The sequence below is a fragment of the Myxocyprinus asiaticus genome, chromosome 3, assembly GCF_019703515.2.
Source record: "Myxocyprinus asiaticus isolate MX2 ecotype Aquarium Trade chromosome 3, UBuf_Myxa_2, whole genome shotgun sequence".
Taxonomy (NCBI): Eukaryota; Metazoa; Chordata; class Actinopteri; order Cypriniformes; family Catostomidae; genus Myxocyprinus; species Myxocyprinus asiaticus.
The window spans coordinates 25,515,078-25,541,471 of NC_059346.1; the positions used below are offsets into that span (position 1 = coordinate 25,515,078).

General features: G+C 46.5%; 1 protein-coding gene across 10 annotated transcripts in view; it reads left to right on the forward strand.

Moving 5' to 3' along the window:
* LOC127422083 (calcium/calmodulin-dependent protein kinase kinase 1-like) overlaps positions 1-26,394 on the forward strand; it is a 192,671-nt gene that overhangs the window by 138,849 nt on the left and 27,428 nt on the right. For 5 of the 10 annotated variants that reach the window (XM_051665458.1, XM_051665449.1, XM_051665441.1 and 2 more), the window contains 4 exons: positions 1,770-1,969; positions 9,092-9,145; positions 9,346-9,419; positions 10,289-11,411. In XM_051665458.1, coding sequence (XP_051521418.1) covers positions 1,770-1,969; positions 9,092-9,145; positions 9,346-9,419; positions 10,289-11,156 — 1,196 coding nt within the window. In that variant the 3' untranslated portion in view covers positions 11,157-11,411. Of the gene's footprint in view, positions 1-1,769; positions 1,970-9,091; positions 9,146-9,345; positions 9,420-10,010; positions 11,412-14,876; positions 14,965-25,500; positions 25,630-26,394 lie in introns of those variants that run through there. The other 5 variants (XM_051665469.1, XM_051665477.1, XM_051665479.1 and 2 more) reach the window with 2 other exon arrangements.

A 26,394-nucleotide genomic window follows, 5' to 3' on the forward strand; every position in this document is an offset into this window, starting at 1 on the left:
GAGTATGTGTGTGAAAAAAAAAATATGTGTGTCCATGTGTAAGAGTATAGTTGAGAGAGGGGGAGCGCGAGGGTGCTTTCAGTGAGGCTGATTAGGGCTAAATACAATGAAACACTTGCACCAAGGGCATAGCCAGGAAATTACTTTTGGGTGGGCCTCAATAAAAATGGATGGTCCAAGTTTTCACTCTAATTTTTTTAACCAAATTTTACTTAACAACAGAGGCACATTCAAAAAGTTATTTCACACTTTCAGAAATCAGAATTTATGCATTTTTAAACATTTTATAAATAAATATTTGAAGTCAAAGATATTTTGGGTAATTAAAAAACTGCAGTATTGATCAAGCCCTGGGGTTGCAGATCGGTTTTTTGGTCGCGACTCCAGTCTCGTTGTGCATGTGTGTTTGTGTGCATGTTTGCGCATACATATGTGTGTTAGTCAGCGTATGAATGTGTGAGACGAGAGCGAAAGAGAGAGAGAGAGGAGAGCGAGAGGGAGCACGAGGATGCTTTTCAGTCTAAATTGAAATAAATTCAGGATATTATAGACATTGTCAATCTTATCCAATGTACTTAACCACTGTCTTTGTTTTATTTTGTTATTTTCCTGTGGTAGCCGGTACAGCTCTTTGAAATAACTGAAATAATTTGCCGAAGTGATACGGAACCGTTATGTGGTCAAGACCTGGAACTACTTCATAGCCATGCGTTTACTTAAAAAATAATTGCACGCCTTAGAACATCTTCCAACCAATCAGAATCAAGCATTCAACAGACCCGTGGTATAAATAAACAATTATTTTTATTATTTAGATTTTTCAATGATACTTCATTACAGTAGTATCATCAAACCTGCAGAGTAAAAAAGTGGTGATTATGGTTAAAATATATTTACAGTACTTTATTGTACATGTATGCATATGTTTTACCAGGATTGGGAAGTAACGGATTAATTATAATATGGATTAAGTAATAAGATTACAAAAATCAAGTACTTGTAATTGTATTACATTTCTGTTTAAAATTTACATAATCAGATTACAGTTTCTTGTTATTAATTACATGATTACATTTTGGATTACATTACCAATCAGCCATCTACAATAACTAGACTAGAGCATACTTTACTGATAATGTTACTATATTTTAAAAGAATAATCTGAGCCTAGATCCCTTAACAGCCTTTGTGTGATAGGTTTAGCCAGGTAAAAATAAATGTATTGAAGTTAGTGAGGTTTGACCACATACTAAAACAACTTGACTTTTAAAGAGACACTGGGGAAAAATAACTGAATGATGCAAGGGAGTCCCTTGAAAATTTTAGAAATGTTATGCAAATCCTAAAGTAATCAGATTAGATTACCTATTAATTGTAATTTAAACGATTGTTACTGATTACATTTAATCAGTAACAATAAGTAATTTTCAAGTAATCACCATTTTACTGTTCCTTGGAAGAAAGAAATTCATAAAGGTTTGAAAAAACATGACGGTGTGTAAAAAAAAAAAAAAACATTTTTTGGTGAACTATTTCTTTAAAAAGCTTCTGAAACTTTCTGTAGGTTTATTTTATTTAAGTCAGTCTGATCAAATTTGGGGATTTGAAGCCAATTATCAGCAAACCTTTAAAGCATAGCTCCACATTGTTATTTTTCATATACATGTATGCACGATATACTTACTAATATGTCAAAACAAAAGATTTCTGAATTTAAAAAGTGAGTTTGTTTCTTATTATTTCTTGCTATGTTCTCTTTTTTTGCTCAGTGCACTATCAGAAGATTGTTCACAGGGATATCAAGCCATCTAATTTGTTACTGGGAGATGATGGTCATGTCAAGATTGCTGATTTTGGAGTCAGTAACCAGTTTGAGGGTAATGATGCCTTGCTGTCCAGCACTGCCGGCACTCCTGCTTTCATGGCCCCAGAGACGCTATCAGACAATCGCAAGAGCTTCAGTGGAAAGGTAAAGTTCACTGAAGTTCAGGTAAAGGTGAATTTTTGAAACATATCTTGGGCACTCTTTTCCATATAATAAAAATGAACGAGGACTAGGACTTTCAAGCTCCAAAATGACAAAAAATCAATATAAAGGTATATTAAAAGTGGTCCATATGACTTGTTCACTGCAAAAATTGATTTTCAAGACAAGTATTTTTTTCCTGTTTTCCTGTAAAAGTATCCAAACATTCTTAAAACTTGATTTATTTATATGTAAAGCAAAATGGGATAAGATATTAAGCCTTGTTTTAAGATAAATCTGACAAAATTTGTGAACATTAGACTTAAAAAAATCTGCCAATGGGGTAAGCAAAATAAACTTAATTCAAGGGGAAAACGTCATGGTTACTGGTGTAACCTCCGTTCCCTGATGGAGGGAACGAGATGTTGGTGTCGATGTAGTGACACTAGGGGTCACTCTTGGGAGCCCGAGACACCTCTGGTCTTTGATAAAAGGCCAATGAAAATTGGCGAGTGGTATTTGCATGCCACTCCCCTGGACATACGGGTATAAAAGGAGCTGGTATGCAACCACTCATTCAGGTTTTATGCTGAGGAGCCGATATAAGGTCCGGCCATTTCAGCGGGTAGTTCAGCGTTGTGGCAGGAGGGACCAACGTCTCGTTCCCTCCATCAGGGAACGGAGGTTACACCAGTAACCATGACGTTCCCTATCTGTCACTCACTCGACGTTGGTATCGATGTAGTGACACTAGGGGTCCCTATACAAAACGCCACAAGGCTGAACTGTGTTACATGAACTGGCGGTGTGTGGTGGGCAGACTTGCTGTGTGCTTCATAGCCAGCACACCAGGTCAACACGTAACCTCCCCCAACACAGTTATGAGTGTCGAACGGCCCTTTTTGGGGACAAGTCGACTACCCAAAGATAGAGACAGGCTTAACCCAGTCATGGCCTCTTTTCCCCTTCTCTTTTTCCACTCTCTAAAAAAGAAGGGGGATTATCCGACTGGGCCGCCAGGTGTAGTCGGGGGGTGTCCCTCCCAAACGGAGGACACTGCGGAGACCACACCTCGCCCCAAGGGGGGGGATATTTAAGTGGAAGAATACGTCACATGGTCTTTCCAACCATGTGGAGAGCCTTCAAGGTAGATCCTGCCCGATGGGGGAGGAGTTACTACAAACATGGAGACTGGGGCAGAGGGGCTCTGCCCAAGGAAGACGCAGTTTGCCAGCAGGGAAACGAATTAGCGGAAGATATAGATTGCATGGGGTTAGCCTTACAGGGAACCGCCACATGCGGAGCACCTACCCCAGAACCGGGCTCTTAGTTAGCGCGTGTACTGGGCCGGCAGCGAGTCTCTCCGAAAACTCAACTGCCACAGGGCTCGGAGGAAGTCAACCAGGGAACAAAGTTTGTGAACACTACTGGGAATTAACGGCGCACGTATTCAGCTCAAAAGGAGGTGGAAGGCGCTATGTGCAAGCGATACACCCGGCCGGCTATCCCGGGCTTATCCGCTTGTGTTGCGTGCCACTACCTGGGATGAAACCAGATCCACCCAGAGGTTGTAGATCCTTGCAAAGGTGTTGGGTGTTGCCCAGCCCGCTGCTCTGCAAATGTCTCTTAGAGAGGCACCTCTGGCCAAGGCCCAAGAAGCCGCTACACCACGGGTAGAATGAGCTCGTAGCCCTACCGGGGGCAGCATGTTTTGGGCAAGATATGCCATGGTTATGGCGTCAACGAGCCAGTGGGCAGTCCTCTGCTTGGAGACAGCGCTTCCTTTCCGCTGTGCACCAAAAGCAGACAAAGAGCTGCACAGAGATTCTAAAGCTCTGCGTGCGATCCAAATAGATGTGTAAAGCGCGCACCAGACACAGCGATGACAGGGCTGGGTCTGCCTCCTCCTGGGGCAGCACTTGCAGGTTCACCACCTAGTCCCTAAAGAGGTGGTGGGAACCTTGGGCACATAGCCTGGTCAGGGTCTCAGGATCACGTGAGAGTAACCTGGACTGAACTCCAGGCACGTTTCGCTGACAGAGAACGCTTGCAGGTCACCTACCCTCTTGATGGAAGTGAGCGCAATCAGGAGGGCAGTCTTCAAGGAGAGTGTCTTAAGCTCGGCTGACTGCAAAGGCTCAAAGGGGGCTCTCTGTAGACCCTGAAGAACTACAGAGGTCCGATGAGGGAACGAGGCACGGCCTGGAGGGATTCAGCCTCCTGGCGCCTCTTAGGAACCTGATGATCAGGTCATACATCCCTAAGGACTTACTGTCAACTGCATCGTGGTGTGCTGCTATGGCAGCAATGTACACCTTCAAGGTGGAAGGGGACAGCCTCCCTTCCAACCTCTCTTGCAGGAAGGAAAGCACTGATCTGACTGCGTATCTCTGGGGGTCTTCCCGATGGGAAGAACACCACTTAGCGAACAGACGCCACTTAAAGGCATACAGGCGCCTCGTAGAGGGAGCCCTAGCCTGAATGAACGTGTCTACCATCGCAGGTGGGAGACAGTTTAGGTCTTCCGCGTCCCGTCCAGGGGCCAGACATGGAGATTCCAGAGGTCTGGGCGCGGGTGCCGGATGGTGCCCCTTCCCTGAGAAAGAAGGTCCTTCCTCAGGGGAATTTGCCAGGGGGGAGCTGTCGCAAGGAGCGTGATGTCTGAGCACCACGTCTGGGCAGGCCAGTAGGGTGCTACCAGGATGACCTGCTCCTCGTCCTCCCTGACCTTGCACAGGGTCTTTGCAAGCAGGCTCACTGGGTGAAACGCATATTTGCGAATGCCAGGGGGCCAGCTGTGTGCCAGCGCATCTATGCTGAGGGAGGACTCTTGGGAGGTGAACAGGTGCACCTGTGCCTGTCGAATCGACTCCAAATCAGCTGGACCACCTGAAGGTGGAGTCTCCACTCTCCCCTCAGGGTAACCTGTTGTGATGACGCGTCCGCCGTAGTGTTGAGGTTGCCAGGGATGTGAGTGGCTTGCAGCGACTTGAGGTGCTGCTGACTCCAGAGGAGGAGACGGCGGGCGAGTTGTGACATACAACGAGAGCGCAAACCACCTTGGCGGTTGACATATGCTACCGTTGTCGTGTTGTCTGTCTGAACTAACACGCGCTTGCCCTGGATCAACGGCCGAAACCTCCACAGGGTGAGCAGAATTGCCAACAACTCGAGGCAGTTGATGTGCCAATGCAGTCGCGGACCCGTCCCGAGGCCGGCGGCTGCGTGCCCATTGCAAACGGTGCCCCAGCATGTTTTGGAGGCGTCTGTCATGACCATGACGCGCCTGGGGACCAGTTTTAGAAGAACACCTTCCCGTAGGAACGAGAGGTCGGTCCAAGAGCTGAAAAGACAGTGACAGACCAACGTGATGGTCACGCGGTGTGTCCCGTGGCGCCATGGCCGTCTCGGGACTCGAATCTGGAGCCAGTGCTGAAGCGGCCTCATATGCATCAACCCGAGTGGGGTGGCCACCGCCGAGGATGCCATATGCCCCAGGAGCCTCTGAGGGAGTTTCAGTGGAACCGCTGTTCCCTGTTTGAATGCCTTCAAACAGGCCAGCACCGACTGGGCGCGCTCGTTCGTAAGGCGCGCCGTCAAGGAGACTGAGTCCAACTCCAAACCGAGAAAAGAGATTCTCTGAACCGGGAGGAGCTTGCTCTTTTCCCAGTTGACCCGAAGCCCTAGTCAGCTGAGGTGTGAGACCACCAGGTCCCTGTGTGCACACAACACGTCTCGAGAGTGAGCTAGGATTAACCAGTCGTTGAGATAGTTGAGAACGCGAATGCCCACCTCCCTTAACGGGGCAAGGGCAGCCTCGGTGGTCTTCGTAAAGACGTGAGGAGACAGGGACAGGCCCTTTGTACTGATACGCCTGACCCTCGAATGCGAACCGCAGGAAAGGTCTGTGTCGAGGAAGGATCGAGGCGTGGAAGTACGCACCCTTCAGGTCTACCGCCGCGAACCAATCTTGATGCCGGACGCTCGCCAGAATGCGTTTTTGCGTCAGCATCTTGATCGGGAGTCTGTGTAAAGCCTAGTTCAGAACTCACAGGTCCAAGATTGGCCTCAACCCACCGCCTTTTTTCTGTACGATGAAGTAGGGGCTGAAAAATCCCTTTATCTCGGCTGGAGGGACAGGTTCTATCGCACCCTTCCGTAGGAGGGTAGCGATCTCCGCGCAAGGTAGCAGCATTTTCGTCTTTCACCAAGGTGAAGTGGACACCGCTGAACCTGGGCGGATGCCCGGCGAAGTGAATCGCGCAGCCGAGTCGGACAGTCCAGACCAGCCCTCGTGACGGATTGGAAAGCGCAAGCCATGCGTCCAAGTTCTGCGCAAGGGGGACCAAAGGGACAACGTCATCGGATGTACCAGCAGGTGGGGCCTCGCGGTGGGGCGGAGCTCGAGGTGCCACACCATGTCGTGGCCATGCTGAGTCTGACATCGAAGCACTTACCTGGCTCCTTGTGATTTGTGCCACAGCTGGGCGCTCAGGGGCGGGAGACCGCCGCTGGAGCGCTAAACCTGCCAAATGGAGTGGTAGACGGTGGTCGTGATGACAGCCATACACACCGGATACGTGACCCAGGGAACAAGGAAACCGCTCTTGCTAAGTTCTTGAGTACTACAGCCACTTGGGCATGCAGCACATTTAAATGCAAAAGGTAACAAAAAGATGAAGATCTGCTTACCAGCTCCAGAGCAGCGGGTTTCGTTGTCCCTGGGTCGCCCGTCTCAAGGGCGCTTTGAAGCCTTTCACGGGTTCTGGGCGGCCACGAGACGGGTGGCGTCTGCTTCCTGCGGTGGGCTCCATGCCGGGGCCGGGCCGAAGGGGCGGGCTGCAGCGGAGCCGGTGCAGTCACCGCAGGGGGACGCCCTTGGCGATGAGTAGACGGGGTGCGGGATCTTGAGCCGTGCCGGGGCAGGATATGCCGGCTAGCATCCATCTACTGCTCTACCATCGAGAACTGCTGGACAAAGTCCTCGACGGTGTCACCGAATAGGCCCGCCTGGGAAATGGGGGCAGCAAGGAATCGTGTCTTGTCGGCCTCACCCATCTCGACCAGGTTGAGCCAAAGGTGTCGCTCCTGGACCACTAGTGTGGCCATCGTCTGCCCGAGAGACCGCGCCATGACCTCCGTCACTCGGAGAGCGAGGTTGGTCGCCGAGCGCAGTTTCTGCATCAGTCCCGGGGCGGAACTACCCTCGTGCAGTTCCTTTAGCGCCTTGGCGGACTTGCAGGAGAGCCATGGCGTGCAGGGCGGAGGCGGCTTGTCCAGCGGCACCATAGGCATTGGCCGTCAGTGATGATGTAAACCTACAGGCCTTGGATGGGGGCTTTGGGCACCCGCGACAGGTGGCGGCGCTCTGCAGGTATAGGTGCACCGCGAGCGCCTTTATCCATGCGGGATTGCCGAATAGCCCTTGGCCACCCCACCATCGAGGGTAGTGAGGGCGGGGAAGCTGAAAAGATCGGGACCGGGCAGTAAAAAGTGCCTCCCGCGACCTTGTCAGCTCTTCATGCACTTCCGGGAAGAAAGGAACAGGGGCGGGGCGTGGCTTTGAGCGGGCCGCGAGCCCAGGAACCAATCACCGAGCCGCGAGGGTTCAGGGAAGAGCGGTGAAATCCACTCTGACCGACGCTGGCGGCTGCCCGGGAAAGCATGTCGTCATCTCCGCGTCAGCCTGTGACTGGGCAATCGACCCCGAAGGGAGGAGCCCAGCTGAGGCTTCTGACTGGACGAGCCCACTCTCTGATGCTGCGCTCGAGAGCTCATCACTTTCGTGGGCTCCAAATAAGAGGTCGAACTCGGCTTAAGACGAGCCGGCGGACTCACCCGGAAGCCCGATCGGGGCAGACGAGCATGCTGGGGAATGGGAGGTCCGCGGGGGGATACCCGGCGGAGGCGGTCCCATTGGGGTCCCCAAATTGCCCCCAGTGCTAGCCGCGCTGGCCTCATACCCGTGGGTAAAAGGACCGAGGCGGGAGCCTCTGGGGTGGCTCGCTTTCTTATGAAGGCGAGCCGCGACCGCAACGTTGCCACGGACATATTCTTGCAATGAGAACATGACCATCCACGAACGCTGTCTCCGCGTGAGCAGTGCCCAGACACGAAAGACAGTGATCGTGACCGTTAGAAGGCGAGAGATAACGAGAACAACCAGGAATAACACACAATCGGAAAAGCATCTTTAAAAAGGCGCGTCTTTAAAAAGACGTTCCGTGTGTGCGCTCTTTTAGAGAAATATATACTCTTTTAGAGGGGAAAAATGCTCTTTCAGAAAATATACTCTCTAGTTTTTCTGCCGAAGCACCCCGGGGCTTTCTCTGCAGTGCACCAGTGCAGAGGGGGGAGAAGCCACTGAAATGCGCCGTCAGATCCAGCAGAGGTGAATGAACAGTAGTATTCAGCTCAATGAGCATGACCGTTCGGCTCCGAAGAGAAAATCTGAATGAGTGGTTGCATACCAGCTCCTTTTATACCCGTATGTTCAGGGGAGTGGCATGCAAATACCACTCGCCAATTTTCATTGGCCTTTTATCAAAGACCAGAGGTGTCTCGGGCTCCCAAGAGTGACCCCTAGTGTCACTACATCGACACCAACGTCGAGTGAGTGACAGATAGGGAACAAGTTTATTTTGCTTACCCCATTGGCAGATTTTTTTTTTTTTTTCTAGTTTTAAGTCATACAATAGCTTTGGGTGATATATTCCTTTAAAACTGAAAAATGTACACATTTCACTTTAAGGTCAGAATAATAATAGGGGTGGTCACACTACACTTCACGCTCCATTCATTCTAATTCAAATGCCTCTAAAAAAGGGAGACCGGAAACGTCACCTCATGCAAAGAAATGTACTACAATGCATATCGAAAGTTCAAGTTTGGTGAACTCTGACCTGCGAATCCATATTACGAGAGGTTGCATGACTAATAGAAGATCGAAATGTCACACGCTGACCTCTTGGCTCAATTCTAAGAATACATATCTCAAAGCTGCATGTTTTATTGTTTAACACTATGATTATAATATTATTTGTTAGTTGTGATGTATTATTTACCTAAAGCAAAAGCCATCCCACGTGACTTCACCTCAACAGAAGTCAATTTGTTGTGTTGCAGGCTCTTGATGTGTGGGCTATGGGAGTGACTCTCTATTGTTTTGTGTATGGGAAGGTAAGTCTGCTCATGCAGAATGTAGAAAGACAAGAGTTCAGACTGCTACTGCTCAGAGTGATATCAGTAACTCTTTTCTTTGAGATTACTTTTCAGAATGATCAATACACAGAACAGTGTTCTACAGAAGTGAAACTTGTGTGATTTATGACTTTGATCTTTCTCCCATCCTTCTTCTATTTTTCTTCCTTGTCCTTCAGTGCCCATTTATTGATGAGTACATACTGGCACTTCACAATAAGATCAAGAGTAAGCTGGTGGAGTTCCCCGAGATGTAAGTCCCCCTCGCTGTGTATGGCATATTTGCTGTCCTGCAGGAAGAGAGATACAGAGGATAAAAGACAGAGAGCACACAGAGAGAGAAAATGTCAGTGGTATCTGAGTGTATGCAGTTGGGCAATGAATGGTTTACATTTACTGTACATTGCATTCGCACATTTGGCAGATGCTTTTATCCAAAGCAACAAGCTTATATTTTCCCAGTATGTGTGTTCCTTGGAAATCAAACCCATGCAAGACCAACACAACAGCCACATATATTTCTTACATTCTTTATGCATTGATTTTGGTGCAGATCATATGAACGTTAACCGTTGTGCTTCTGGAGATGTCCGAAGGCAGAAGTTGACACTGTTTGCTCCTGGATTGTTCTAAATATACCAGCTCTGCTCTGATTTACTTTCATCTCTGTGTAAAGCGTAATAATAACATTTAGACTGAGGAGAGATGTTGTGAATAAATAGACGATTAAGAAAATATATGTGTGGCAGCGGGGGCTTGTTCAAGCGTCCGTCCGGAGAGAGAGAAAGCGGTAAGGGCGCTTGCACTGAGCTAGATTATGTTTAACACCTGTCTCTAATTCCAGTGAGCAGGGGGAGAGTGGCATAGAAACAGCCACGCCACCAGCAACCGAGGGATAGACTGGCACAAGGAAGGCCACGGTGCTACAGAAGCTGTTGTGTTTATTGTGTTTGTGAAGTTAAAGTGTTTAAGGAACTATTTGCCTGTGAAGCTGATGTGTTTAAATAACTCTGTGCCTATGAGACTGTTGAGTTTGTGAAACTGAAAGCGTCAAGGTGGGCAAATTAAACGCTTTCCTGAACCTGAAAACCTCGCTTCCCTGTTCTCCTTTCCACTGAACAGTGTTACACTGGTGCTGAAACCCAGGATCGAAACTGAAGTACGCCCCATGGAGTCCTCCCAGGTGGCTGAGATCCTCCAGTCCCTCGCCAGTATGCAACAATCCCACCAGCGATCAATGCTTGAGCTATGTCAAGACCAGGAACGGCGCTTCTTTGAGATCCTACGGGCTCAAGCAGGGGACCGGCTCACGATCCGGAGCCTCCTTGGCCAGGAGAAAGAGAGAGCCGTGACCCTGGACCACCGTAGCCAACTGCCTCCCCCCACACTCCTGAAGATGGGAGCTGACGACGATGCCGAGGCTTTCCTTGATTTGTTTGAGAGAACCGCGGAAATCTGGGGCTGGCCGCGTGATCAGTGGGCTGCCAGACTCCTCCCCTTGCTGTCCGGGGAAGCTCAGCTTGCCGCCCAACAGTTGCCGGCGACTAATCTCCTGGCCTATGACAACCTGAAAAAGTCCATCCTGCAGCGGGTGGGTCGTAGCCCGGAAGAGTATCGCCAGCTGTTCCGGACCTTAAAGCTGGAGAAGACCGACCACCCATTTGCTTTTTCCCAATGGCTCAGAGATGAGTGCCGGAAATGGCTGCTGGCGGGGAATCATGACGTCGTGGGAATTATCGACCAGGTGGTACTGGAGCAGCTGATCCATCGACTGCCAAGAGGAACGGCGGAGTGGGTCCATTGCCACCACCCAGCGTCGCTGGAGGAAGCTGTTCGTCTGGCGGAGGACCATTTGGCGGCGTACCAGAGGGTGGTTGAGCCCTCCCACTCTCTCTCCCCCTCCCCTATGTTTTCCCCGATCTCTTCCCCCTCCCCTTCTCTCTCTCACTCTGCTCTTTCCCCAGAGCCCGTTCCTGCCCTGCGGAGGTGAGGAATCCTGCCACCGAAGCCAGTTCCTCGTGCGCGGGTTTCCCGTCGTCCACGGCAGCAACAGTGCCCTGCCGCTTTCCCCCTCAGGTGGAAGTGCCCGCCGACGCAGGTGCGGGTGTGGCGCCTGGGCCAGCCTGCTGCAGTTGCGGGGACCCGGGACACTTCCGGGATCAGTGCCCTGTCATGGAGCTGGGAATGGTGGTCTGGATCCCTGACACTCCACAGACTGCCCCCGATAGGGCTGGAACGTACCGGATACCGGTAAGTATCAAGGGGGGTACTCATCAAGCAGTGGTGGACACAGGTTGTAATCAAACCACTATCCACCAATGCTTGGTTCAACGCAAGGCTTTGGGCACTAAAACAGTTAGGGTGAAGTGTGTGCATGGGGATATTCACAAGTATCCTGTGGTGACTCTTACGATTAAATTCCGGGGGAAAAAGTATAGAGTGGAGGCCGCGGTTAGTTCCCGCCTCACCCATCCACTGATTTTGGGGATGGATTGGCCTGATTTTAGAAATTATTGAAGGGAATTTGTGCGGATGGGTCCTGTACTAAATTAGGGTGATGTGAAATGTGCAATGCTCTGGCAGGGGAGGCAGAGCCGGGGCCATACTCGACAGCTTCACGTCATAATGACGAGAGAGGGGGAGAGGCTGCAGCCCCTCCCCTTCTCAGGGAATTCCCTGAGGGAGATTTCCCTTTGGAGCAGTCGCGATACGAAACTCTCAAACACACCTTCAACCAAGTGACTGTCATCGATGGTCAATGACTCCAGCCAGACATCGCCCTTTCATACCCCTATTTTGCAATTATAAATGAGCGGTTGTATAGAGTGATGCAGGACGCTCAGACAAAAGAAGATACAACCCAACTTTTGATACCACGGAGCCGTCGGGAAGTGGTATTCCAGGTGGCTCATTATAATCCCATGGCGGGTCACTTAGGAGAAAGGAAAACACTGAACCATCTAATAGCCCGCTTCTATTGGCCGGGCATTGGCGGCGATGTCCGCAGGTGGTGTGCGGCATGCCGCGAATGTCAGCTGGTTAACATACCGGCCATCCCAGAAGCGCCATTGTGCCCTCTTCCGTTGATCGAGGTCCCCTTTGAAAGAATTGGAATGGACCTCGTCGGGCCATTAGAACGATCAGCATGCAGACATCGCTTTGTATTGGTCCTAGTGGACTATGCAACACGATATCCGGAAGCAGTGCCTCTTCGCAACATCTCAGCATGCAGTGTTGCGGAGGCACTCTTCAAAATAATCTCCCGGGTGGGGATTCCGAAAGAAATCCTCACCGATCAAGGCACAACGTTTATGTCACGGACAATACACGAGCTGTACGAATTATTGAGCATTAAATCGATTCGCACCAGCATGTACCACCCACAAACAGATGGCCTGGTGGAACGATTTAATAAAACCCTTAAAAACATGATTCGTAAGTTCGTGCACGACGATGCTAGAAATTGGGATAAATGGCTCGACCCCCTGTTATTTGCAGTACGAGAGGTCCCGCAAGCCTCCACAGGCTTCTCCCCATTTGAGCTGCTGAATGGGCGACGCCCACGTGGTGTGCTTGATGTATTGCGAGAAGCCTGGGAGGAGGGACCTTCAAATAGTAAGAATGAAATTCAATATGTTCTTGATCTTAAAGCCAAACTCCACACTTTGGGACAACAAACACAGGAGAATTTGCTTCAAGCTCAAGAACGACAGCGCCGACTGTATTCAGCTAAGGGAATTTGCACCGGGAGATAAAGTGCTTGTATTACTTCCCACATTGAGCTCTAAATTACTCGCCAAGTGGCAAGGGCCCTTTGAGGTCACACGACGAGTGGGGGATCTCGATTATGAGGTTAAATGAACCGATAGAGGGGGCACACGTCAAATATATCACCTCAGCCTCCTGAAATTGTGGAGGGAGATGGTCCCTGTGATGTTGGCTACGGTAGTTCCGGAGAGGGCGGAGCTCGGACCCAAGGTGAATTCAAAACATAAACAGTTCACCCCGGTCACTTGCGGAGACCACCTCTCACCGAGTCAACTCGCCGAGGTTGCCAGGTTTCAACAGGAGTTTGCGGATGTGTCCTCTACCGGGTTGCACGAACCTGTTTATTGTGTTTGTGAAGTTAAAGTGTTTAAGTAACTATTTGCCTGTGAAGCTGTTGAGTTTGTGAAACTGTAAGCATCAAGGTGGCCAAATTAAACGCTTACCTGGAAACCTCGCTTCCCTGTTCTCCTTTCCACTGAACAGTGTTACAATATGGTTTGTCTATATTTCCCTAGCGATTGCTGGTATTTTTAAAGGTGTGTTGTCTGGATACTTTCTGTATCTGTACCTGTCATTTGCTTCAGGCTACACATTCAATAAATATAATGCTTTCTGCCTCATTCTTTTAATGGAATCCACGTGAGATCAGTAAAAGAAGTTGTTATAACCACTCGATGAAAATGGAAAGATATATATGCAATAGATAATGTGTAATTTGTAATGTTTACATCCTGCATTGGTGGCACTAACGCTAGCATGCTAACCTTGGACATACTATGCATCTGTTACCCTCTTTTATTGAATTCTTTTATGTGTGAAAGTAGTCAGCATAAGATCCTGAAAACGTTTTTTTTATACTTGTTTTATTAAAGAAAGACATATTTCTACTGCAAAGATCAGTGTTGGGGGATATAAATTTATATGTATGATATGAGAGTTTCTATAGCAGACAGATAGGGGGATTAGTCAGTGGACAAAAGAATAGTAATTAGAGGCACATTAATGTGTCACAGTTGTGATTGGTTTACAGACGGCTAATCTGTCCAAAAATGAACGTTTCTAGCACTCCATGTGTTCCTTGTTACAATCGAGATGAATAACTGAAACAACAGCACCATACTGAATGTGTACACACAGATGGGATACTGATTATTTACCATTGCACAGAAAACTTTTATTACTCTTGTAATAAACAAATAAATCGATAAACAGTAATTTGACAGTAAACTTATATAAATATGATTTCTGTAAGTGCAAATATAAATTGCAACACTGTTGCATATCTTGAGTCACCAACGATCCTGTACTTTTTGGTAATTAAGCAATTAGAAAATGTATATTTTTTGAATTTTGGTATTTTTTTTATTGTTACACTATTCACAAGAGAAAGGTTAATGAATACTAAAGAGTTGTGGACATAACTCCAAAACATGGATGATGTAGAGGGGGTGGAATGAGGTCCTAGGGTCACTGAAGACCCGAGGTATACGTGTTAGGGTTATACTGTATGCTAATTTACCTGGCTCTACTATACTGTACACTACTCTGCTCTACTATACTGTATGCTACTCTACTGTACTCCACCATTATGTGCTCTACTTTACAGAAGCATAAAAAAAGTAACCGAGTGAGGTTACTTTTTCAGCCTAATGACTCTAAAAGTATTAGAGTGGTTACTTCCAATGTCTTTGTTTATGTTAGGAGAGTTCCTGAAACTCAAGCTGTAGCTCAAGTTCATTCACCTCCATACAGCCTCCTTTGCTTCTCTGTTTAGTCCAGGACAGTTCTTCAGCATCCATTATGTTTACAGAAGCAGTCTGACAGTCAGTGAGGGTTTTGGAACAGTGTTTCTTTTATCTGCACAGTGTGCCTTACCTCTTGTTAAACCATGCTTTCATTGTCAAGCAGTACCGTCAGATGTTGTGTTTGTGTGATATTTCAGGCCAGCTGTCAGCGAGGAGCTGCAGAACCTGATCTTACGAATGCTGGACAAAAACCCAGACACCAGGATCACCATTCTTGAGATCAAAGTAAGTCTACAAAAGTTGAAAAGGGGCATTTCTGAAATTGAGATTGACAAGTAATCCCTTTCACCTTCATCTTCTGAACTCTGTATTGCTTTACTCATATTGAGCTTCAAAGATTAACTTAGAAGTGAATCTATTTACATAGAAATGAACCTCTGTATTTTACCTTTTTGTCCTGGCTAGCATTAATTCATGCGACAGAACTTGTCGCCAAGCACACTTTCCTTCACAAAACTGCTGCAGAAATGACTCGATTTTCTTCTGTATAACAGATTTAGATTGAAATTATCTTCAATATGTAAAAAAGGAATGTTTCAAGAACATTTCCAAGGGAGTTTCATTATCATAGTCTGCAGGCTCACAATGGTAGCAATGTTTCTATCAAAGACCATCATTGAGCCATTTTCAAGGATAGTGTTTTATAAAATATAACACTTTGATATAGTTTTTGAAGCATCTACCAGACTTGGTGTTTGGACAGAAACACATCAGCTAATCACCATGGAAGGAGATTTTGGTTCAGTTCTGGAAACTTCCATCTGCTGTCTTCGTGTGACAGTGTATGTGGATAATTAGCACACACACACTCGGACGTCAGAGACTCCTGGCTGCATGTCGTTACCCAGAAAATGTTCCATTAAAGCAGTGATCCCCAGAGCACACTTTAATCAGAGATGCACGCCCTACATTAACTCAGAAGCTCTACACTCATATCCTTGTTACTAACTTTCTGTTTGTAGGACAAAAATCTGATTTGCTTGATCCATTTGTCTTTAAATGGATGGATGGATGTAAGGAAGGATTGAAGGAAGGATTGGATGTATTTGGATTATATTCCTTGGTCCGAAAATCCACATTGAAAATCTGGGATTATAATTAGATTCGATTTTGAGGGGAAAACATCCTCATACATTTTTCAAATCAAAAGTTGTATTTGTTAACTTTAGTTAATGCACTATAAACTAACATGAACTAACAATGAACAATAGTACAGTGCTGTGAAAAAGTATTTGCCTGATTTCTTCTGGGTTTTTTTTTTTGTGTATATCTCATGCTAAATTGTTCATAATCTGTCATAAAACAAAGGCAATCTGAGTAAACACAAAATACAGTTTTTAAATGATAATGTTATTTATTGAAGCAAAAATGTTATCCAGTACCAACTGGGCCTGTGTTAAGAAGTATTTGCCCCCTTAGTTACTAAACCCCAAATCTATGAAACTGCATTCATAATGGGGTTCAGCTGGACTAGACACACCCAGGCTTGATTACTGTCCTGTTCAATCAAATCAACACCTAAATAGAACTATTTCAGCCGCATGAAGTTGGCTAAAAGGTCTCACTCAGTAGCACACTATGCCAAGGTTGAAAGAAATTCCAGAAATGATAAGGAAAATGGTGATTGAAATACATCTGTCTGGGAAGGGTTACAAAGGTATTTCAAAGGCTCTGGGACTCCAAAGAACCACAGTGAGAGCCATTATCTTCAAATGGAGAAAACTTGGCACAGTAGTGAATCTTCCCAGAAGTGGCCGACCTTCCAAAATTCCTCCAAGAGCACAGCTATGACCAGGAAGTCACAAAAAAGCCAAAGACAACATCCAAGGAACTGTAGGCCTCTCTCGCATCAATAAAGGTCACTGTTCATGACTCCACTGTCAGCAAGACACTGGCCAAAAATTCCATCATGGAAGAGTGGCGAGGCGAAAACCATTGCTAACCCAGAAGAACATTTTGCCAAAACACACCTTAATGATCCCCAAACCTTTTGGAAGACTGTTCTTGGACTGATGAGTCGAAAGTGGAACTGTTTTAAAGACAAGTGTCCCGTTACATCTAGCATAAATCAAACACAGAATGCCACAAAAAGAACATCATACCTACAACCAGGCATGGTGGTGGGAGTGTGATGGTGTGGGGATGCTTTGCTGCTTCAGGGCCTGGGCGACTTGCAATAATTGAGGCAAACAAGAATTCTGCTCAGAAAATCCTAAAGGAGAACTGTGGCAGCAGGGGCATGGTCGAGTGTCCGTCCGGAGAGAGAGAAAGTGGTAAGGACGCTTGCACCTGAGCTAGATTATGTGTATCACCTGTCTCTAATTCCAGTGAGCATGGGGAGAGCGGCATATAAGCAGCCACACCACCAGCAGAGAGAGTGAGAGAGTCTGGCACAAAGAAGGCCATGGTGCTCCTGAAGCTGAAGCTGTTACGTTTACCCTGTTATGTTTATGAAGCTGATGTGTTTAAGTGACCACGTGTTTATGAAGCTGATGTGTTAAATGCCTACGTGCCTGTGAAGCTGATGAGTTTGTATAGTTGTAAAGCACAGAAGTGGCCTATTAAAAGTCCTTCCTGAGCCAGGAAAAACTTGCTTCCCTGTGTTCTCCTTCCCGCCTGTTGTGAAGCTGTGCTACACTGGTGCCAAAACCCAGGAATCATTGAGGTACGCCCCATGGAGCCCTCCCAGTTGGCCGAGATCCTCAACAATCCCTGCTTGAGCTCCGCCAAGACCAGGAATGCCACTTCTTTGAGATCCTGCGAGCTCGGGCAGAGGACCGGCATGCAATCCGGAGCCTTCTTAGCCAGGAGAGAGCCCCAGCTGCGACCCCGGACAACCGTAACCCCCTGCCCCCACCCACGCTCCTGAAGATGGGGTGGAAGACGACGCTGAGGCTTTTCTCGACCTTTTCGAGTGGATGGCTGAGGTCTGAAGCTGGCCGCGTGACCAGTGGGCAGCCAGGTTCCTTCTGCTCTTATCCAGGGAAGCCCAGCTTGCTTCCCAACAGCTGCCGGCAGCTAACCTCCTGGCCTATGATGACCTGAAGAAGGCCATCCTGCAGCGGGTGGGTCAAAGTCCAGAGCAGTTCCGACACCCGTTTGCCTTTTTCCAATGGCTCTGAGACACGTGCCGGAAATGGCTGCTGGTGGGGAACCGCGACGTCGTGGGAGTCATCGATCAAGTGGTACAGGAGCAGCTTATCCTTCGTCTGCCAAAGGGAACGGCGGAGTGGGTCCAGTGCCACCGCCCGGTGTAGTTGGAGGAAGCTGTCCAACTCGCGGAGGACCATATGGCGGCATACCCGAGGGCGGAAGAGCCCTATTCTTCTTCTCTCTCTCCCCCTCTTCCCCCTTCCCCCCTTCCCCTGTGTGTTCCCCCCTCCCCTCTCACTCTGCTCTCTCTCCAGAGCCCGTTCCTGCCCCGTGGAGGCGAGGAGCTCCGCGGCCAGTTCCCCGAGTGAGGTGGGGGGCACATCCCCCTGCCCCTACAGTGCCCCGCCACTCTCCCCCTCAGGTGGAAGTGTCCGCTGACGCAGGTGCGGGCGTGGTGCCTGGGCTGGTCTGCTGGAGTTGCGGGGATCCAGGACACTTCTGGGATCAATGCCCTGTGATGGAGCTGGGAACAGTGGTCCAGATCCCCGACACTCCACAGGCTGACCCCGATCGGGCCGGAGCATACCGGATACCATAAGTGTCAAGGGGGTACTCACAAAGCATTGGTGGACACGGGTTTTAACCAAACCACTATCCACCAATGCTTGGTCCAACACGAGGCTTTGGGCACAGCTAAAATGGTGAGGGTGAAGTGTGTGCATGTGGATATTAACAACTACCCTGTGGTGACCCTTGTTATTAAATTTCGGGGAACAAAACATAGAGTGGAGGCCGCGATTAGTTCCCGCCTCACCCATCCGCTGATTTTGGGGACTAATTAGCCTGAATTTAGAAATGTATTAAAAGGAATATGCGCAGATGGGTCCTGCACTAAAGCAATGAGATGTGAGATGTGCAATGCTCTGGCAGGGGAGGCAGAGCCAGAGCCGTCTTCATCTGCTCCACATCAGGATGATGTGAGGGGGGGAGAGGCTGCTGCCCCTCCTGTCCTCGGGGGATTTCCTGAAGGGGATTTCCCTTTGGAGCAGTCGTGAGACGAAACCCTCAAGCATGCCTTTGACCAAGTGAGAGTGATCGACGGTCAACAACTCCAGCCGGGTGTCGCCCCTTATTTTGCAATTCTAAACGAGTGGTTGTATAGCGTGACGCAGGATGCTCAAACAAAGGAAGATACAACCCAGCTCTTAATACCGTGGAGCCGTCGGAAAATGGTGTTCCAGGCGGCTCATTATAATCCCATGGCAGGTCATCTAAGGGAAAGAAAAACACTGAACCGCCTAATAGCCCGTTTTTATTGGCTGGGCATTTGCGGCGATGTCCGCAATTGGTGTGTGGCATGCCGCGAATGCCAGCTGGTGAATCCACCAGCCACCCCAAAAGCACCATTGCGCCCTCTTCCACTGATCGAGGTCCCCTTCGAGAGAATTGGAATGGACCTCGTCGGACCATTAGAGCGGTCAGCACGCGGACATTGCTTTGTAATGGTCCTAGTGGACTATGCAACGCGATATCTGGAAGCAGTGCCTCTGTTCAACATCTCAGCACGCAGTGTTGCAGAGGCACTCTTTAAAATGTTCTCCCGGGTGGGGATTTCCGAAAGATATCCTCATCGATCAGGGCACAACCTTTATGTCACGAACACTACACAAGCTTTACGAATTATTGGGCATTAAATCAATCTGCACCAGCATTTACCATCCACAAACAGATGGCCTGGTGGAGCGATTTAATAAAACTGTTAAAAATCTGATTCGTAAGTTCGTGCACGAGGATGCTAGAAATTGGGACAAATGGCTCAATCCCCTGTTATTCACAGTATGAGAGGTCCCGCAAGCCTCCACGGGATTTTCCCCATTCGAGCTGCTATATGGGCGACGCCCGTGTGGAATGCTTGATGTTATGCATGAAGCTTGGGAGGAGGGACTTCAAACAGTAAGAATGAAATTCAATACATTCTTGATCTTAGAGCAAAACTCCACACTTTGGGGCAACTAACACAGGAGAATTTGCTCCAAGCTCAAGAACGACAGAGCTGACTGTACGACAGGGGAACTCGGCTGCGGAAATTTGCACCGGGAGATAAGGTACTCGTATTACTTCCCAAATCCTGCTCCAAATTACTCACCAAGTGGCAAGGACCCTTTGAGGTCACACGACAAGTGGGGGATCTCAATTATGAGGTAAAGCGAACCGATAGAGGGGGTGCACGTCAAATATATCACCTCAACCTCATGAAATTGTGGAGGGAGGCGGTCCCTGTGACGTTGGCTATGGTAGTCCCAGAGAGGGCGGAGCTCGGGCCAGAGGTGAACACAAAACACAGTCATTTCACCCCGGTCACTTGCGGAGACCACCTCTCACCGTATCAACCGTATTCGTACGAACCTCATACAGCACCACATCGAGACCGAGCCAGGGTTGGTGGTACGTAGCTGTCCCTATCAATTGCCCGAGCACAAAAAGAAAATTGTCCGGGACGAATTGGATGCAATGCTCGATATGGGGGTAATAGAGGAATCCCACAGCGATTGGTCCAGCCCAGTCGTTCTAGTTGCTAAGAGCGATGGGTCTTTACGGTTCTGTGTGGATTATAGAAAAGTCAATGCAGTGTCTAAATTTGATGCATACCCAATGCCTCGCGTTGATGAGTTGCTCGATCGGTTGGGCACTGCTCGATTTTATTCTACCCAGGGCGGTCCTCACTCTCTGGTATTACCTGTTGGGGTGGGCCTTCACACTCTGCTCGGATCATGCCCCACTCCAATGGCTCCACCGCAAGAAGGATACCAATGCGTGGATTACGCGTTGGTATCTGGCTCTTCAGCCATTTAAGTTCAAGGTGGTCCACAGACCGGGAGCGCAGATGGCTGTCGCCGACTTCCTTTCCAGAAATGGGGGGGCAGGCCGGATGCCTCCTCAGCCTGAATCAGGCGGTGGGGATATGTGGCAGCGGGGCGTGGTGGAGTGTCCATCCGGAGAGAGAGAAGGTGGTAAGGGTGCTTGCACCTGAGCTAGATTATGTGTAACACCTGTCTCTAATTCCAGTGAGCATGGGGAGAGCGGCATATAAGCAGCCACACCACCAGCGGAGAGGGTGAGAGAGTCTGGCACAAAGAAGGCCATGGTGCTCCTGAAGCTGAAGCTGTTACGTTTAACCTGTTATGTTTATGAAGCTGATGTGTTTAAGTGACTACGTGCCTGTGAAGCTGATGATTTTGTGAAGTTGTAAAGCACAGAAGTGGCCTATTAAAAGTCCTACCTGAGCCAGGAAAAACTTGCTTCCCTGTCTTCTCCTTCCCGCCTGTTGTGAAGTTGTTCTACAAGAACGTCTGGTCATCAGTTCGTGAGTTGAAGCTCAAGTGCAACTGGATTATGCAGCATGACAATGATCCAATGCATATTTAAGTCCACCTCTGAATGGCTCAAAAGAAGCAAAATTAAAGTTTTGGAGTGGCCTAGTCAAAGTCCTGACTTGAACCTGATTGAGATGCTGTGGCAGGACCTTAAACGGGCAGTTCTTGCTCGAAAACCCTCCAATGTGGCTGTACTAAAGCAGTTCTGCAAAGAAGAGTGGGTCAAAATTCCCCCACAGCATTGTGAAAGACTGATCTCTAGTTATTGGAAGCGTTTCCAACTCTCTGTGCTATCCACGGTTTTCTTGGCTACAACTTCCACAGTTGTAATGAAAAATTCTGTTACAGTTAACTGGGATACATGTTAGTAAGTGTGTTGATGTGTAGATGTGTAAAGTCTTATAACTGATGCTAGTGCTGGGCAGCAGATGATTTCTCTTTTCCTCATTAGTGCTGTTCAGAATGTCGGTGTTGTCAAGACATTTCACATGATGGTTGAACTGCTCCACGGTACTTTTAAAAACAAATTCTCATGTAAAATTCAAATGGGTCGCATATGCAACAATATCGATGGAAGCCCAAGTGAATCGTGCATATGAGCCGCTCTGCGTTTGTCACGAGTGCTCACATTTTAAGGAGCACCCGGCTGGCGTGCTCGCACGGATCCTGTCAGTGGTCTGGAGCTCGCGTTTCGTGGGAAGCCTGGTTGATGCGCACGCACGGGTAGCAGAGTGCGATTTGGCTTCAAAGACCCTGCGCACATCTGTGTCCCACATGCAAAGCGTATTTAGTGTTCATAAAGTGAAATTAATGTAATAAGGTTGCTTCATCGCCTGACGGAAATGAGTACAGACGTGGCTGACATGAGAGTATTAAAATAAAGGTGCATATTAAAAAAAACTGTCTATATCGATATACGCATTGTATCAAAAGCATTGGATCATTGGTTATTGGATCGATGCATCAATCCAGATTGATGGATCATTACACCCCTATGCAATTAGACCTCATAGCCTTCTCTTATTTAATTCAAACCACCGGTTTTCATTATACTTCTTCCAATAGCATAGTAAGATTCTAAGCATCCCTTTTAGGAAGAGTAAAGTGCAAAACAAGTATTACAACTGGACTCAATGCCCATATTTGTACATACTGTATGCATAACTGTACCTCCTTTTATCCAGGAAGATCCTAAGTTACGATGTCATGTCTCTTCAGTTAGTTGGATCTTACATTAGAAATCAAGCCTGACTGCTGCCATGAAGACATTCCTTTCAAGGTCCAAACTGCTGTTCCACATATCTACGAACCTCAACTGGGTCGGTAAACACTGCTTCCGTGTCATTGTGTCACTCTCAGCTAGGCGGGATAGAGAAGCCCAAAATTCACTCCCTGTTTATTCTGAAGCAAATTCCTTACTGGGGTGAAGGCTGCACAGCATTTAACCACGATCGGTAACAGGTCTCGGAATATCTGGATCCGGTCGTCTCCAATTTTCAGATTCCTGTTGCCTGCGACCTTCTGAAGTATATCTTTGAGAATATGACAGTAGTGTATTCTCGTGATCAGGTGTCGTGGTGGCTCATCAACTCCTGGACATGTCCGCAAGGCTCTGTATGCTCAGTCTGTCACCGGAGTTTCTGCCAGACCCAGCACATTTTTAAGTAACTGTGCCACAAAGTCTCTTGTCTTTTGCCCACTCTCCTTCCCCTCTCTCACACCAGTAATTCTCAGGTTTTGCCTCTTCGAACGGCCCTCTAAATCCAGGCAATTCTTTAAGGATATCTGTATTTTGCTGCATTCAACTTTCCTTCAACCCTTACCAGTCCCCCAGTTCCTTCCACTGAAGAACACCCCCACAGCATGATGCTACCACCACCATGCTTCACCGTTGGGATGGTATTGCACAGGTGATGAGCGGTGCCTGGTTTCCTCCAGACATGACGCTTGGAATTGAGACCAAACAGTTCAATCTTTATTTCATCAGACCAGAGAATCTTGTTTCTCACAGACTGAGAGTCCTTTAGGCGCTTTTTTGCTTTCTGGCCACTTTGCCATAAAGCCCAGATCAGTGGAGTGTTGCAGTGACAGTTGTCCTTCTGCAAGTTTCTCTCATCTCCACACATGATCTCTGAAGCTCAACCAGAGTGACCATCGGGTTCTTGGTCACCTCTCTTACCAAGGCCCTTCTCCCCCAATTGCCCAGTTTGGCCGGGCAGCCAGCTCTAGGAAGAGTCCTGGTTGTTCCAAACTTCTTCCATTTAAGAATTATAGAGGCCACTGTGCTCTTGGCAACCTTCAATGCAGCCGAAACATTTTTGTAGCCTTCCCCAGATCTGTGCCTCAACACAATTCTGTCTCTGAGCTCTGCAGGCAGTTCCTTTGACCTCATGGCTTGGTTTTTGCTCTGATATGCATTTTCAGCTGTGAGACCTTATATAGACAGGTGTGTATGCCTTTCCAAATCATGTCCAATCAATTGAATTATCTATTGATTACTCTACTCTAATTAAAGTGTAGAAACATCTCAAAGATGATCCAGAGAAATGGGATGCCCTGAGCTAAATTTCAAGTGTCATAGTAAAGGGTCTGAATACTTATCTCAATGTGATATTTCAGTCTTTTCTTTTTAATACATTTGCAAAGTTATCAAAAATATGTTTTTTGCTTTGTCATTATGGGGTATGGAGTGTAGATTGATGTGAAGATTTTTTTTATAATTTTAAGCATTTTAGCATAAGGCTGCAAAATAAAATGTGAAAAATGAAAGGGTCTGAATACTTTCTGAATGCGCTGTAAATGAAGTGGCGCAAAGCACAACTAATTTGATATTTTTCTGAGAAATAGGTCATTGCACTAAGACGTTTCAATACCACGTCTTATCTCAGCGCAAAGTCCAAATTCAGTTTCTGCATTTGCAGTTTGGAGATTCCACCAGCAGGTGGTAATAAAGCTAATGTCCAGACATCCTTAAAATATAGTGGAACATTAACCTGTTAATGTGCATTCCCCCCCACCCAGAACTGATGTCGCTTTGCTTAAATTAGTTCACATATACTATATAGTCTAGTCAAAAAAGAGTTAATAATGTTGACATATTATAAAGATATATAATTTGTCAACATTATGAACAATTTTGAACAGAACAGTATATGGTAAATGTGAACTAATTTAAGCAAAGTAAAGTCAAACCCATGGGTGGGGTCAATGAGTATCAACAGGTTAAGTGTAAGTCCCTGACGATCACTGTCATAGCCATTTTAAGAGAAAAAAAAATGGGATTGTGTTAAACTATCTTAAGGTCATGGTTTATTTTTCAATTATTCTTGTTATTATTGTGTTTATATTTACAATTGTATTTATGATCTAGTTTGTATTGGTATTTTTCCACCTGTTATCGTAAAGTATTTTTTAGTGACTGCAAAAGTGGCAGGTGGAAGAAGTTGGAGAGGTTAAAATGTTTGGATTTGGTATGTTTTTTATTTATTTATTTTTTTTTTATTTTTTTTTTTGTATTTTTTTTGACAAATTCGTTATTTTGATTATGTTTTTGTTTCGTTTGAAGTGTAATGTGAATGTAGAAAATGTTTTGGTTTAATTTTAGTGAAGTATAATTTCAATAAATGAATTTAATTTTTGAAAATCAACTGGTAGAAGTGAAGTGCTTTCCGATACAGTCACTGTTAATACTAGCCATGATTTGTGGGTCAGTAGATGAATATGATTAATAATACTTACATTCTCTATAATTTAACAGAGAATACATAAAAAATTTGATGAGAATCACATTTTCTATTTGTATAAAAGTAGCTTGTCACTGTCATAGAAATATGCCTGACATTCAACAGGGAAGCACTTAATGCATAAAAGAACGTAATTTTCATGCGTGCGATTTCGCCAAACCCACTTGTGTTTAGACTTAGCGCATACTTGCACAAAAATAAAAATAAATGAATGACTATGCCCACTGACTTTGCACTTATGACTTATGGCATATCACTGCGATTAACACTAGTGCTTTTAAAATAGGGCCCTAAAATTTAAATGAATTTGTAACATTGACCATGTTTCCACCATCACAAAATGCTCTTTGTAACATTGACAAATCATGCTGGTATGACTGGAATCATCAGATTTTCCACAAACCTGTGGAGTTCATGCCAGTTTAAATGAAAATAAATAAAATAATACAATTATAGAGGCATTAATTATAGAAGCAATAGTAACTTTAACTAGTAGACTCAGACTTTTGGGCCTTTTGAAAATTACAGCACATTTGTGTGTGTGTTTACAGGTGGACCCCTGGGTAACTCAGAATGGGGAAGACCCAATGCCTTTAGAAGAAGAGCATTGTACTGTGGTGGAAGTCACTGAAGAAGAAGTGCAGAACTCTGTAAAGTTTGTCCCCAGCCTGTCTGCTGTGGTACGTGAAAATTTGTGTCTGTCTTTTAAATATGTGTGTATTTTTCATATGTAACAGAGACTCTATAACAAACAAGAAAACAAAAAGTTTTCTGTGTTTTAAAAACCACATGAACATGTGCTATTGAACTATAGTTACATGAACACTTGAACCTTGCCCTTGCCCTTAGTGTATAAAACATCTAAGTGCTTGCATAAGAATGTTAAGACCCATTTGATCTCACACTAAATAAGTAAAACCCCACCACATGTCAAACTGACCCTGCCTCTGAACTGTTAACTTTTCCTTGATGTCATCACACCATCATTTTCCAGGAAATGGACAAAAAAAGTAGTTTTTTGCTGAACTTTGTTTTTTCCATTCCTCTATTTTGTATTTGTACTTGTTGAATTTTTTCTAGGCATGTCATAAAATATCGATATATCGATTATTTTTCGGCACGTTATTTTATCGATGCGTTTTTGAACCATTGATATGTTAACATTAGCCGATATTTAAATTAGAAGCCTTGAAGCCGGTCACAGGTAGGACATGGCAAACATGTCTAAACTGTGGATCTAGTCACCATACACAGAAATGTTACAAAGGTTTCTCTACATCTTTAAGAATGTACAAGTGACATTGATGAGTTTACATGTTAGCATGAAACTGCGCAACCTGAATGATTAGAAATTATTATGAAATTTCTCTGTATGTGGTCTTGAAGAGGTTTCATTCAAGCTGTCAAACCACAAAAATGCATACTTGTAACTGAAAATACTTTTT